The sequence below is a fragment of the Heterodontus francisci genome, chromosome 15, assembly GCF_036365525.1.
Source record: "Heterodontus francisci isolate sHetFra1 chromosome 15, sHetFra1.hap1, whole genome shotgun sequence".
NCBI classification, from domain to species: Eukaryota; Metazoa; Chordata; class Chondrichthyes; order Heterodontiformes; family Heterodontidae; genus Heterodontus; species Heterodontus francisci.
Genome location: NC_090385.1, coordinates 456,294 through 470,307, shown reverse-complemented (window position 1 = coordinate 470,307; position 14,014 = coordinate 456,294). Strand labels below are relative to the sequence as shown.

At 49.4% G+C, this 14,014-nt stretch overlaps 1 protein-coding gene across 1 annotated transcript in view; it reads left to right on the top strand.

The window, feature by feature from the left end:
* The first annotated feature begins 10,924 nt into the window (after positions 1-10,924).
* Positions 10,925-14,014, top strand: part of LOC137377454 (glypican-6-like) — a 351,856-nt gene continuing 348,766 nt past the window's right edge. Inside the window, exon 1 of the mRNA XM_068047033.1 lies at positions 10,925-11,512. Coding sequence (XP_067903134.1) covers positions 11,362-11,512 — 151 coding nt within the window. The 5' untranslated portion in view covers positions 10,925-11,361. The remainder of the gene's footprint in view (positions 11,513-14,014) is intronic.

Sequence of the window (14,014 nt, the reverse complement as noted above, 5' to 3'; positions counted from 1 at the left end):
GAAGCACACATAAGGTCTAGGCGGCTGAAGAAAGACGAATCTTTGAAAGAATATCGGGATTGTAGGCGCAATCTGAAACGAGGAATTAAGAGGGCTAAAAGGGGTCATGAAATATCTTTTGCAAACAGGGTTAAGGAAAATCCCAAAGCCTTTTATTCATATATAAGGAGCAAGAGGGTAACTAGAGAAAGGATTGGCCCACTCAAGGACAAAGGAGGAAAGTTATGCGTGGAGTCAGAGAAAATGGGTGAGATTCTAAACGAGTACTTTGCATCGGTATTCACTGAGGAGAGGGACATGACGGATGTTGAGGTTAGGGACAGATGTTTGATTACTCTAGGTCAAGTCGGCATAAGGAGGGAGGAAGTGTTGGGTATTCTAAAAGGCATTAAGGTGGACAAGTCCCCAGGTCCGGATGGGATCTATCCCAGGTTACTGAGGGAAGCGAGAGAGGAAATAGCTGGGGCCTTAACAGATATCTTTGCAGCATCCTTAAACACGGGTGAGGTCCCGGAGGACTGGAGAATTGCTAATGTTGTCCCCTTGTTTAAGAAGGGTAGCAGGGAAAATCCAGGTAATTATAGACCGGGGAGCCTGACGTCAGTGGTAGGGAAGCTGCTGGAGAAGATACTGAGGGAGAGGATCTATTCCCATTTGGAAGAAAATGAGCTTATCAGTGATCGGCAACATGGTTTTGTGCAGGGAAGGTCATGTCTTACCAACTTAATAGAATTCTTTGAGGAAGTGACAAAGTTGATTAATGAGGGAAGGGCTGTAGATGTCATATACATGGACTTCAGTAAGGCGTTTGATAAGGTTCCCCATGGTCGGCTGATGGAGAAAGTGAAGGCGCATGGGGTCCAACGTGTACCAGCTGGATGGATAAAGAACTGGCTGGGCAACAGGAGACAGAGAGTAGCAGTGGAAGGGAGTTTCTCAAAATGGAGACGTGTGACCAGTGGTGTTCCACAGGGATCCGTGCTGGGACCACTGTTGTTTGTGATATACATAAATGATTTGGAGGAAAGTATAGGTGGTCTGATTAGCAAGTTTGCAGACGACACTAAGATTGGTGGAGTAGCAGATAGTGAAGGGGACTGTCAGAGAATACAGCAGAATATAGATAGACTGGAGAGTTGGGCAGAGAAATGGCAGATGGAGTTCAATCAGGGCAAATGCGAAGTGATGCATTTTGGAAGATCCAGTTCAAGAGTGAACTATACAGTAAATGGAAAAGTCCTGGGGAAAATTGATGTACAGAGAGATTTGGGTGTTCAGGTCCATTGTTCCCTGAAGGTGGCAACGCAGGTCAATAGAGTGGTCAAGAAGGCATACGGCATGCTTTCCTTCATCGGACAGGGTATTGAGTGCAAGAGTTGGCAGGTCATGTTACAGTTGTATCGGACTTTGCTTCGGCCACATTTGGAATACTGCGTGCAGTTCTGGTCGCCACATTACCAAAAGGATGTGGATGCTTTGGAGAGGGTGCAGAGGAGGTTCACCAGGATGTTGCCTGGTATGGAGGGCGCTAGCTTTGAAGAGAGGTTGTGTAGATTAGGAGTATTTTCATTAGAAAGACGGAGGTTGAGGGGGAACCTGATTGAGGTGTACAAAATCATGAGAGGTATAGACAGGGTGGATAGCAAGAAGCTTTTTCCCAGAGTTAGGGATTCAATTACAAGGGGACACGAGTTCAAAGTGAAAGGGGAAAAGTTTAGGGGGGATATGCGTGGAAAGTTCTTTACGCAGAGGGTGGTGGGTGCATGGAACGCATTACCAGCGGATATGGTCGACGCGGGCACGATAGCGTCTTTTAAGATGTATCTAGACAGATACATGAATGGGCAGGAAGTAAAGAGATACAGACCCTTAGACAATAGGCGACAGGTTTAGATAGAGGATTTGGATCAGCGTCGGCTTGGAGGGCCGAAGGGCCTGTTCCTGTGCTGTAATTTTCTTTGTTCTTTGTTCTTTTGTAAATCCATGCTGACTCTGTGCGATTCTACCACTGTTCTCCAAGTGCTCTGCTATAAAATCTTTGAGAATGGAGTCTAGAATTTTCCCCACTACCGACGTCAGGCTGACTGGTCTATAATTCCCTGCTTTCTCTCTACCTCCCTTTTTAAATAGTGGGGTTACATTAGCTACCCTCCAATCTGTAGGAACTGTTGCAGAGTCTATAGAATCTTGGAAGATGACCACCAATGCATTCACTATTTCTAGGGCCACTTCCTTAAGTACTCTGGGATGCATACCATCAGGCCCTGGGTATTTATCGGCCTTCAATCCCATCAATTTTCCCAACACCATTTCTCTACTAATACTGATTTCTTTCAGTTCCTGTCTCTCACTAAGCCTTGTGTTCCCCAACATTTCTGGTATGATATCTGTGTCCTCCTTTGTGAAGACAGAACCAAAGTATGCATTTAGTTGGTCAGCCATTTCTTTATTCCCCATAATAAATTCCCCTGTTTCTGACTGTAAGGGCCCTATATTTTTCGTCACCAATCTTTTTCTCTTCACATACCTATAGAAACTTTTACAGTCATTGCAGGACATTACTGCAGGAGTTCCTCAGCGTAGTGGTCTATGGCCAACCATCTTCAGCTGCTTCATCAATGACCTTCCCTCAATCATAAGGTCAGAAGTGGGGATGTTCGCTGATGATTGCACAATGTTCAGCAACATTTTTTTTTTTAGAACATTACAGCGCAGTACAGGCCCTTCGGCCCTCGATGTTGCGCCGACCTGTGAAACCATCTGACCTACACTATTCCATTTTCATCCATATGTCTATCCAATGACCACTTAAATGCCCTTAAAGTTGGCGAATCTACTACTGCTGCAGGCAGGGCGTTCCACGCCCTTACTACTCTCTGAGTAAAGAAACTACCTCTCACATCTGTCCTATCTCTATCACCCCTCAACTTGAAGCTATGTCCCCTCGTGTTCGCCATCACCATCCGAGGAAAAAGACGCTCACTATCCACCCTATCTAACCCTCTGATTATCTTATATGTCTCTATTAAGTCACCTCTCCTCCTCCTTCTCTCCAACGAAAACAACCTCAAGTCCCTCAGCCTTTCCTCGTAAGACCTTCCCTCCATACCAGGCAACATCCTAGTAAATCTCCTCTGCACCCTTTCCATAGCTTCCACATCCTTCCTATAATGCGGTGACCAGAACTGCACGCAATACTCCAGGTGCGGTCTCACCAGAGTTTTGTACAGCTGCAGCATGACCTTGTGGCTCCGATCCCCCTACTAATAAAAGCTAACACACCATATGCCTTCTTAACAGCCCTATTAACCTGGGTAGCAACCTTCAGGGATTTATGCACCTGGACACCAAGATCTCTCTGTTCATCTACACTACCAAGAATCTTCCCATTAGCCCAGTACTCTGCATTCCTGTTACTCCTTCCAAAGTGAATCACCTCGCACTTTTCCGCATTAAACTCCATTTGCCATCTCTCAGCCCAGCTCTGCAGCCTATCTATGTCCCTCTGTACCCTACAACATCCTTCGGCACTATCCACAACTCCACCGACCTTAGTGTCATCTGCAAATTTACTAACTCACCCTTCTACACCCTCTTCCAGGTCATTTGTAAAAATGACAAACAGCACTGGCCCCAAAACAGATCCTTGCGGTACACCACTAGTAACTAAACTCCAGGATGAACATTTGCCATCAACCACCACCCTCTGTCTTCTTTCAGCTAGCCAATTTCTGATCCAAAGCTCTAAATCACCTTCAATCCCATACTTCCGTAATTTCTGCAATAGCCTACCGTGGGGAACCTTATCAAACGCCTTACTGAAATCCATATAGACCACATCCACGGCTTTACCCTCATCCACCTGTTTGGTCACCTTCTCGAAAAACTCAATAAGGTTTGTGAGGCACGACCTACCCTTCACAAAACCGTGCTGACTATCTCTAATGAACTTATTCTTTTCAAGATGATTATAAATCCTATCTCTTATAACCTTTTCCAACATTTTACCCACAACCGAAGTAAGGCTCACAGGTCTATAATTACCAGGGCTGTCTCTACTGCCCTTCTTGAACAAGGGGACAACATTTGCTATCCTCCAGTCTTCTGGCACTATTCCTATCGACAATGACGACATAATTTGCGACTCCTCAGATGCTGAAGCAGCACGTGTCCATATTCAGTAAGAACCGGACAACATCCAGGCTTGGACTGCTAAGTAGCAAGTAACATTCGTGGCACACAAGTGCCAAGCAATGCCCATCTCAAACAAGAAAGAATCTAACCATCTCCCCTTGACATTCAATGGCATTACCATCCCCACTACCAACATCCTGGGAGGTCACTATTGACCAGAAACTGAAATGGACCAGCCACATAAATGCTGTGGCTACAAGAGCAGGTCAGGGGCTGGGAATTCCATGGCAGGTAACTCACCTCCTGACTCCCCAATGCCTGTCCACCATCTACAAGGTACAAGTCAGGAGTGTGATGGAATGCTCTCCACTTGCTTTGATGGTTGCAGCTGCAACAATACTCAAGAAGCTTGACACCATCCAGGACAAAGCAGCCCGCTTAATTGACCTCATCCAGCACCTTCAACATTCACTCCCTCCACCCCCGATACACAGTCGCAGCAATGTGTACCATCTACAAGATGCACTGCAGCAACTCATCAAGGCTCCTTCGACAGCACCTTCCAGACCTGCAACCTCCACACCCTAGAAAGACAAGGGCAGCAGATGCATGGGAACACCGCCACCTGCAAGTTCACCTCCAAGCCACACACCATCCTGACTTGGAACTACATCGCTGTTGCTTCTCTGTCACTGGGTCCAAATGCTAGAACTCCTTGACTGAAAGCATTGTTGGTGTACCTGCACCTCAAGGACTGCAGTGGTTCAAGAAGGCAGCTCACCACTACCTGCTCAAGGGCAATTTGGGATGGGCAATAAATTCTGGCTTTGTGAAACAGAAATCACGTTTACCGAATTTATTGGAGTTCTTTGAGGGAGTTACATGTGCTGTGGATAAAGGCAACCGGTAGATGTATTGTACTTAGATTTCCAGAAGGCATTTGATAAAGTGCCACATCAAAGGTTATTGCAGAAAATACAAGCTCATGGTGTAGGGGGTAACATATTGGCATGGATAGAAGATTGGTTCGCTAACAGGAAACAGAGAGTAGGCATAATGGTTCATGTTCTGGTTGGCAAGATTTAACGAGTGGCGTGGACAGGGATCTGTGCTGGGGCCTCAACCTTTTACAATTTATATAAATGACTTAGATGAAGGGACCGAAGGTATGGTTGCTAAATTTGCTGATGACACAAAGATAGGTAGGAAAGTAAGCTGTGAAGAGGACATAAGGAGACTACAAAGGGTTATAGATAGGTTAATCTGGCAAATGGAGTATAATGTGGGAAATTGTCTCTTTGGCAGGAAGAATAACAAAAATGAGGCACCTGGACTGTTCTGGGGGAGGTGAGATCTGTCAATGCTGAATGGATAGGCTAGGGTTGTTTTCCTTAGAACAGAGAAGGCTGAGGGGGGACCTGATTGAGGTATACAAAATTATGAAGGGCATTGATAGGATAGATAGGAAGAAACTTTTTCCCTTAGCGGAGGTGTCAATAAATGGGGGCGGGGGGGGTGCGTATATTTAAGGTAAGGGGCAGGAGGATTAGAGGGGATTTGAGGAAACTTTTTTCCACCCAGAGGGTGGTTGGAATCTGGAACACACTGCCTGAAGGGGTGGTAGAGGCAGGAACCCTCACATCATTTAAGAAGTATTTAGATGAGCACTTGAAACGCCATAGCATACAAGACTACGGGCCAAGTGCTGGAAAATGGGATTAGGATAGGTGCTTGATGGTCGGCACAGACACGATGGGCCTGTTTTTGTGCTGTATATCTCTATGACTACTGCAGAAAGCCTAGAGGAGTATAAAAAATGTAGGGGTGAAATTAAAAAGGAAATTGGGAAAGCAAGGAGAGGGCATTAGCAAGTAAAATCAAGGAAAACCCAAAGATTTTTTTTATAAAGACATCAAGAGCAAGAAGATAACTAAAGAAAGATAGGGCCTATTAGGGACCATGATGGTAACTCTGTGTGTGGAGGCGGAGGATGTTGTTATGATTCTTGATGAATACTTTGTGTCTGTTTTCACAAAAGAGAGGGATGATACAGATATTGCAATCGGGGAAAAGGAGTGTGAAATATTAAATTAAATTGATATAGTGAAAGAGGAAGTATGAGGGGTTTAACAGCTTTGAAAGTGGATAAATCCCCAGGCCCAGACAAAATGAGCTGTTAAGGGAAGCAAGAAATGAAATAGCGGGGGCTTTGACCATCATTTCCCTGGCTACAGGTGTGGTCCCAGAGGACAGCTAACGTTGTATCATTGTTTAAAAAGGGAGAAAATGAAAGACTGAGTAATTTCAGGCCAGACAGCCTACCTCAGTGGTGGGGAAATTATTGGAAAAAATCCAGAGGAATAGGATAAATCTTCATTTTGAAAGATACAGATTAATCAAAGATAGCATGGATTTGTTAAGGGAAGGTTGTGTCTGACTAACATTAAATTTTTTGAGGAAGTAACAAGGAGGGTTGATGAGGGTAGTGCATTTGATGTTGTCTGTATGGATTTTAGCAAGGCATTTGATAAGGTACCACATGGCACACTGGTCACAAAACTAAAAAGCTCATGGGATCCAAGGCTAAGTGGCAAGTTGGATCCAAAATTGGCTCAGAGGCAGGAAGCAAATAGTAATGGTCAATGGGTGTTTTTATGACTGGAAGGCTGTTTGCATTGGGGTTCCACAGGGCTCAGGGCCATGGGGCAGCACAGTGGCGCAGTGGTTAGCACCGCAGCCTCACAGCTCCAGTGACCCGGGTTCAATTCTGGGTACTGCCTGTGTGGAGTTTGCAAGTTCTTCCTGTGTCTGCGTGGGTATCCTCCGGGTGCTCCGGTTTCCTCCCACATGCCAAAAACTTGCAGGTTGATAGGTTAATTGGCCATTATAAATTGCCCCTAGTATAGGTAGGTGGTAGGGAAATATAGGGACAGGTGGGGATGTGGTAGGAATGTGGGATTAGTGTAGGATTAGTATAAATGGGTGGTTGATGGTCAGCACAGACTCGGTGGGCCGAAGGGCCTGTTTCAGTGCTGTATCTCTGAACTAAACTAAACTAAACAGTACTAAGTCCCTTGCTTTTTGTGGTATATATCAATGAATTGGACTTGAATGTGGCGGGTGTGATTAAGAAGTTTACAGATGATACAAAAATATAACGTGTGGTTGATAATGAAGAAGAAAGCTGTAGGGCGGCACAGTGGTGCAGTGGTTAGCACCGCAGCCTCACAGCTCCAGGGACCCGGGTTCGATTCTGGGTACTGCCTGTGCAGAGTTTGCAGGTTCTCCCTGTGTCTGCGTGGGTTTTCGCCGGGTGCTCCGGTTTCCTCCCACATCCAAAGACTTGCAGGTGATAGGTAAATTGGCCATTGTAAATTGCCCCCAGTGTAGGGAGGTGATAGGGACTATGGGATTCCTGTAGGGTTAGTATAAATGGGTGGTTGTTGATCGGCACAGACTCGGTGGGCCGAAGGACCTGTTTCAGTGCTGTATCTCTAAATAAAAAAATAATAAATAAATGATAGGAAGATACGTTTGGACTAGTCAGGTGGGTAAAACGGTGGCAATTGGAGTTCAATCCAGAGAATTGTGAGGTAATGCATTTGGCGAAGGCTAAAAAGGCGAGGGAATACACAATAAATGGTAGGATACAAGATTATGACAGGCTTAGATAAGTTAAGACAAGGAAAAACTGTACCCATTAACAAATGGTACAAGGACTAGGGGACACAGATTGAATGCTTTGGGCAAAAGATGCAGGGGGAATATGAGGTAGCACTTTTTTACGTAGTGGGTGGTAATGACCTGGAACTCGCTGCCCACAAGGGTGGTGGAAATGGAGACAATCAATGACTTCACGAGGAAGTTGGATGGCCACCTGAGAGAAATAGACTTGCAGAGCTACGGGGATCAAATCGTGGAGTGAAACTGACTCCATAGAGACCTGGCATGGACTTGATGGGAACGAATGGCTTCCTTCTGTGCCGTGAATGACTTTGGCTCTACTGAGAAGTGTGGAAGAAGAGGGACCTTGAAGTGCATGCCCACAGATCCCTTAAGGTGGCTGGGTAGGTAGATAAGGTGGTCAAGAAGGCATACAGGATTCTTGTCTTTATTAGCTGAGGCATAGGGGAACTGGGCTGACCGATCCTTTGTCCCCTTCACCGTCAGGTCAGATTACCTGAAGGTGCTGGGCATATGGTTTGGAAGGGCCGGGGCGTGCACCAAAACATGGGAGGAGCGAGTAGCCAAGGTACGACAAAAGTTGGGCATGTGGGGGCAGCTATCTCTCTCCATTGTGGGTAAGAACCTGGTCATCAGGTGCGAGGCGCTCACGTTGTTGCTCTACGTTGCGCCGGTCTGGCCCATACCCCACTCCTGTGCTGTGGCAGTCACCCGAGCCATTTGCCGCTTCATCTGGGGATCTAAAATGGACTGGGTCCGGAGGGACACGATGTTCAAATCTCTGGACAAGGGTGGGAAAAATGTACCCAACGTGGCCCTCATCCTGATGACCACCTTCGTGTGCGGCTGCATCAAGCTATGTGTAGAGCTCCAGTACGCAAACTCCAAGTGTCACGACGTGCTGAGGTTCTATCTGTCCCCGGTGTTGCGAAGGATGGGCCTGGGGACATTGCTGCGGAACGCTCCATGCAGTTGGGCCGTGCCGTACGACCTATCCTTCGTGGAGCAGTTTCTGCGGGAAAACACCTTTGACCACTGGTCCATCAGGCAGTGGTCTGCACGGAATGTCCTCAAGGCCCTACGGGAAAAGGAGACGGTGGATCCTGTCGGATGGTTCCCCGAGCAGACCGTCAAAGTCATTTGGCGGAATGCCTCATCACCAGAACTTTCAAACAAGCACCAAGACGTAGCTTGGCTGGTGGTGAGAAGGGCCCTCCCCTTCATGCACACCCGAAGTCTCGCCCCCTCCGCACAGTGCCCCCGCGTTGGCTGTGGTGGGGGAGAGACGGTCGCCCACCTCCTCCTGGAATGTGTCTTTGCAAAGCAGGTGTGGAAAGAGATGCAGTGGTTTTTGTCGAGGTTCATCCCAAGCAGCTCTGTAACACAGGAGTCTGTGCTCTACGGGCTGTTCCCAGGGACGCACACCGAGACAAACATCAACTGCTGCTGGAGGACTATCAATTCGGTGAAAGACGCCCTTTGGTCTGCCCGAAACTTGCTGGTCTTCCAGCGCAAAGAGTTGTCCACCACCGAATGTTGCAGACTGGCACATTCCAAGATCCAGGACTACGTGCTGAGGGACGCATTAAAGCTTGGGGCAGCCGCAGCAAAGGCTCAATGGGGAAAGACCACAGTGTGAGGACCCCCCACCAAGCTGAACTGAGGGGCTGGATCCATGGAAAACCCCTCGAACTGTATCGTTGATATTTTCATTTGCTGTAAATGTAAAACTAATTGGCATGACAATAGTGAAAGGGAAGGGTTGTGAAGAAACTCATGATAGTATAGAAGGAAACTGATCTCCCTTGCAATGTTTGTACTTTTTGGTGCTGTTTGAAACTGTTTGGCAATGTCATTTTTGCAGATGTTTATGAATAAAGTATATTTTGGAAATAAAAAAAAAGCTGAGGCATAGAGTAAAGGAGCTGGGAGCTTATGCTGGAACTGTGTAAAACACTAGTTAGGCCACAGCTGGAGTACTTGTGTAGTTCTGGCAAGATAGGAAAGAGGTGATTGCACTCGAGAGGATACAGAGGCAATTTATGAGGATGTTGCCAGAACTGGAGAATTTTAGCTACAAGAAAAGATTGGAAGGCTAGGGTTGTTTTCTTTACAACAGATGAGGCTGAGGGGAGACCTAATTGAAGTGTGTACAATTGAGGGGTCAAAGTAGAGTGGATCTTCTGATTAGGCATTTTACAGCCTTCTGACTCGACATTGAGTTCAACAATTTCAGAGAATGACTGCCGTTTTCATTTTATTTTGTTTCATTTTATTCCATTTTTTAACCATCAGTTGTCTTAAACTTGTTTTTCAAGTTTTTGCTTTCTGACAGTGCTGTTCATTATTCTGCCATTAACACTGTCTCTGGACGAATGCTTTGTCCTTTTGCACAACTATTAGCACTCTCTTTGCCTCATGACATCTTTGTCATTTAATCTCTCCTGCCCGATCACACACATTCCCCTTTGTTCTTCTTCCCTTACCCCCTTTTCACTTGCTCAAAGTCTATTTCATTTCTAACCTTTGCCAATTCTGATGAAAGGTCACAGACCTGAAATGTTAACTGCTTCTCTCTCCACAGATGCTGCCAGACCTGCTGAGTATTTCCAGCACTTTCTGTTTTTATTTCAGATTTCCAGCATCTGCAGTATTTTGCTTTTTAGAGTGGATATTCCACTTGGTCTAGGGGTCCATAACTGGGGCATAGATTTAGGATGAGGTAGGAGGTTTGTCGGGACACTTCCAGATATTTTTTCACCCAGAGGGTGGTGGGGATCTGGAACTCACTACTGAAAAGGGTGGTCGAGGCTGAAACCCTCATTGCATTAAAAAAGTAATTGGATATACACTTGAAGTGTCGTTAGCGACAAAACTACAGTTCGAGAGCTGGAAAGTGGGATTAGGCTGCTTGGCACACGTGTTGTAAATGTCTATGATTCTCTTCGGTTCCCATTCTGTGAATGAATCGCTTTATCACGACGCTCCATTCATTATCTTCACGCTTTGGTCCCCGCCCCGACGCAGTCTTTATCCAATCGGATTACTCGAGTCCCTAATTGACGACCGGGGTGACCAATGGGCCCCCGGTAAAGTTTATCTTGGGAGCCGGGACTGCGGCACAAACTTTGGAACTCGGAGCGGATCTCAGCGGCTGCTCCCGGCTCAGACACCGGCACGTGGAGGTGGCTGCGGCCTGTGATCAGTCCACCGTTGTTTGTTGTCGGATAGGCGGTGGGGGTTACTGTGATGGACACGGGATCGGTCAGTGCGCGGCGGCGGTGCTGAGTTACCGGCTCCAGGCTGTGTGTTCCGGGAGCTCTTTGTGAGCCGCTCCCGGTCTCTCTCCCCCTTCCCACCCACCCCCCCCGGTCTCTCTCTCTCCCTCCTCTCCCCGGCTCCCGGTAAGTCTCTCTTCCTTCCGGTAGCCGCCGCTCCTGCCGGGAAGTTTTCCTCACTCCGGGACAGGGGAGCAGAGTGGAGTCCAGCCCGGACGCGATCGCACAGCTCCCGGCACCAAGCGGCCGGCTCCGGGCTTCCACCATGTCCCCGCTCTCTCTGTGCGCCCTGGCCGTTTTCCTGCTCTGCGGCTCCGCTCGGTCCCAGCTCCATAGCCGAAGCTGCTCCGAACTGGTGAAAGTTTACAGCCCGCGGGGCTTTGACCACAGCGACTTCCCCCCGGAAGAGATCGCGAGTAAGTGACCAGCTGCTGGGGGTGAGGGGAGAAGCCGGCCATCGGCTGGGGTAGGAAGAGGTGATTGGAAAGATTCCGGGACTGGAGTTTCTTTTAACTGAAAAACATCAAGACTCACAGCAGTGAAAAATACTGCGGTGGGTGGGGGTGTCTGGTCAGCGAGGCACAGGGTTGGGGAATGCTGTCTGTTCGGGGAGAGTGTGGGGGGGGGCGGAGATGTTGTCTGTTCAGGGAGAGTGTGGGGGGGGGGGCGGAGATGCTGTCTGTTCAGGGAGAGTGTGTGGGGGGGGGGCGGAGATGCTGTCTGTTCAGGGAGAGTGTGGGGGGGGGGCGGAGATGCTGTCTGTTCAGGGAGAGTGTGTGGGGGGGGGGCGGAGATGCTGTCTGTTCAGGGAGAGTGTGTGGGGGGGGGGCGGAGATGCTGTCTGTTCAGGGAGAGTGTGTGGGGGGGGCGGAGATGCTGTCTGTTCAGGGAGAGTGTGTGGGGGGGGGCGGAGATGTTGTCTGTTCAGGGAGAGTGTGGGGGGGGGGGGCGCGGGGAAGATGCTGTCTGTTCAGGGAGAGTGTGGGGGGGGGAAGATGCTGTCTGTTCAGGGAGTGTGCGGGGGGGGGCGGAAGATGCTGTCTGTTCAGGGAGAGGGCGGGGGGAGGGGGGGAAGATGCTGTCTGTTCAGGGAGTGTGCGGGGGGGGGGGGGGGAAGATGCTGTCTGTTCAGGGAGAGTGCCGGGGGGGGGCGGAAGATGCTGTCTGTTCGGGGGGAGTGGGGGAAGATGCTGTCTGTTCAGGGAGAGTGTGGGGGTGGGGGGAGATGCTGTCTGTTCAAGGAGAGTGCGGTGGGGGGGGGGGCGGGGAAGATGCTGTCTGTTCAAGGAGAGTGCGGTGGGGGGGGGGGCGGGGAAGATGCTGTCTGTTCAAAGAGAGTGCGGTGGGGGGGGGCGGGGAAGATGCTGTCTGTTCAGGGAGAGTGTGGGGGGGGGGGGAGATGCTGTCTGTTCAAGGAGAGTGCGGTGGGGGGGGCGGGGAAGATGCTGTCTGTTCAAGGAGAGTGCGGTGGGGGGGGGGCGGGGAAGATGCTGTCTGTTCAGGGAGAGTGTGGGGGGGGGCGGGGAAGATGCTGTCTGTTCAGGGAGAGTGTGGGGGGGGGCGGGGCGGGGAAGATGCTGTCCAGGGGGAGTGCGGGGGGGGCGGGGCGGGGAAGATGCTGTCTGTTCAGGGAGAGTGTGGGCGGGGGTGGGGAGAGATGCTGTCTGTTCAGTGAGATTTAAGGGGGTGGAGGGATGCTGTCTATTCAGGGAGAGTTGGGGGGGGGGGCAGGCGGGGGATGCTGTCTGTTCAGGGAGAGTGTGGGCGGGGGTGGGGAGAGATGCTGTCTGTTCAGTGAGATTTAAGGGGGTGGAGGGATGCTGTCTATTCAGGGAGAGTTGGGGGGGGGGGGCAGGCGGGGGATGCTGTCTGTTCAGGGAGAGTGTGGGCGGGGGTGGGGAGAGATGCTGTCTGTTCAGTGAGATTTAAGGGGGTGGAGGGATGCTGTCTATTCAGGGAGAGTTGGGGGGGGGGCAGGCGGGGGATGCTGTCTGTTCAGGGAGAGTGTGGGCGGGGGTGGGGAGAGATGCTGTCTGTTCAGTGAGATTTAAGGGGGTGGAGGGATGCTGTCTATTCAGGGAGAGTTGGGGGGGGGCAGGTGGGGGATGCTGTCTGTTCAGGGAGACTGGAGGGGGGGTGATGCTATCTGTTCAGAGAGATTTAAGGGGGTGGGGGGATGCTGTCTGTTCAGGGAGAGCGGGGGGGAGTGGGGATGCTGTCTGTTCAGGGAGACTGGATGGGGTGTGGGGGGGATGCTGTCCAGGGAGACTGGACTGGACTGGGCGGGGTGGGGGGAATGTTGTCTGTTCAGGGAGACTGGACAGGGTGGGGGCGGGGAGATGCTGTCTGTTCAGGGAGACTGGACGGGGTGGGGGGGATGCTGTCCAGGGGGACTGGGCGGGGTGGGGGGGATGCTGTCTGTTCAGGGATACAAGCAATATCCCAGTATTAGCTGTAAGTCAGGAAATGGAAGGGAGGGAGGAATTCGGGAAAACTACAATCACCGGTGAAGTACCGAACAAATTGTTGGAGCTGCGGGCTGATAAGTTTCCGGGTCCTGAGGGGCGCATTCCTTGGGTGTTAAAAGAAGTGGCTAGTGAGATAGTTGATGTGTTAGGTATAATTTTCCAAAATTCACTAGATTTGGGGAAGGTTCTGTTAAATTGGAAAATAGCTAATGTAACTCCTTTTTATTCAAAAAGGGAGGGAGACCGAAAGCAGGAAACTACAAGCTAGTTAGCTTAACATCTGTCTTAGGGAAAATGTTGGAAGCTATTATTAAAGACGTTATGCAGGGCTTTTAGAAAAATTCAAGGTAATCAGGCAGTGTCAACATGGTTTTGTGAAAGGGAAATCATGTTTAACCAATTTATTGGAGTTCGTTGAGGGAGTTACAGGTGCTGTGGATAAAGGGGAAC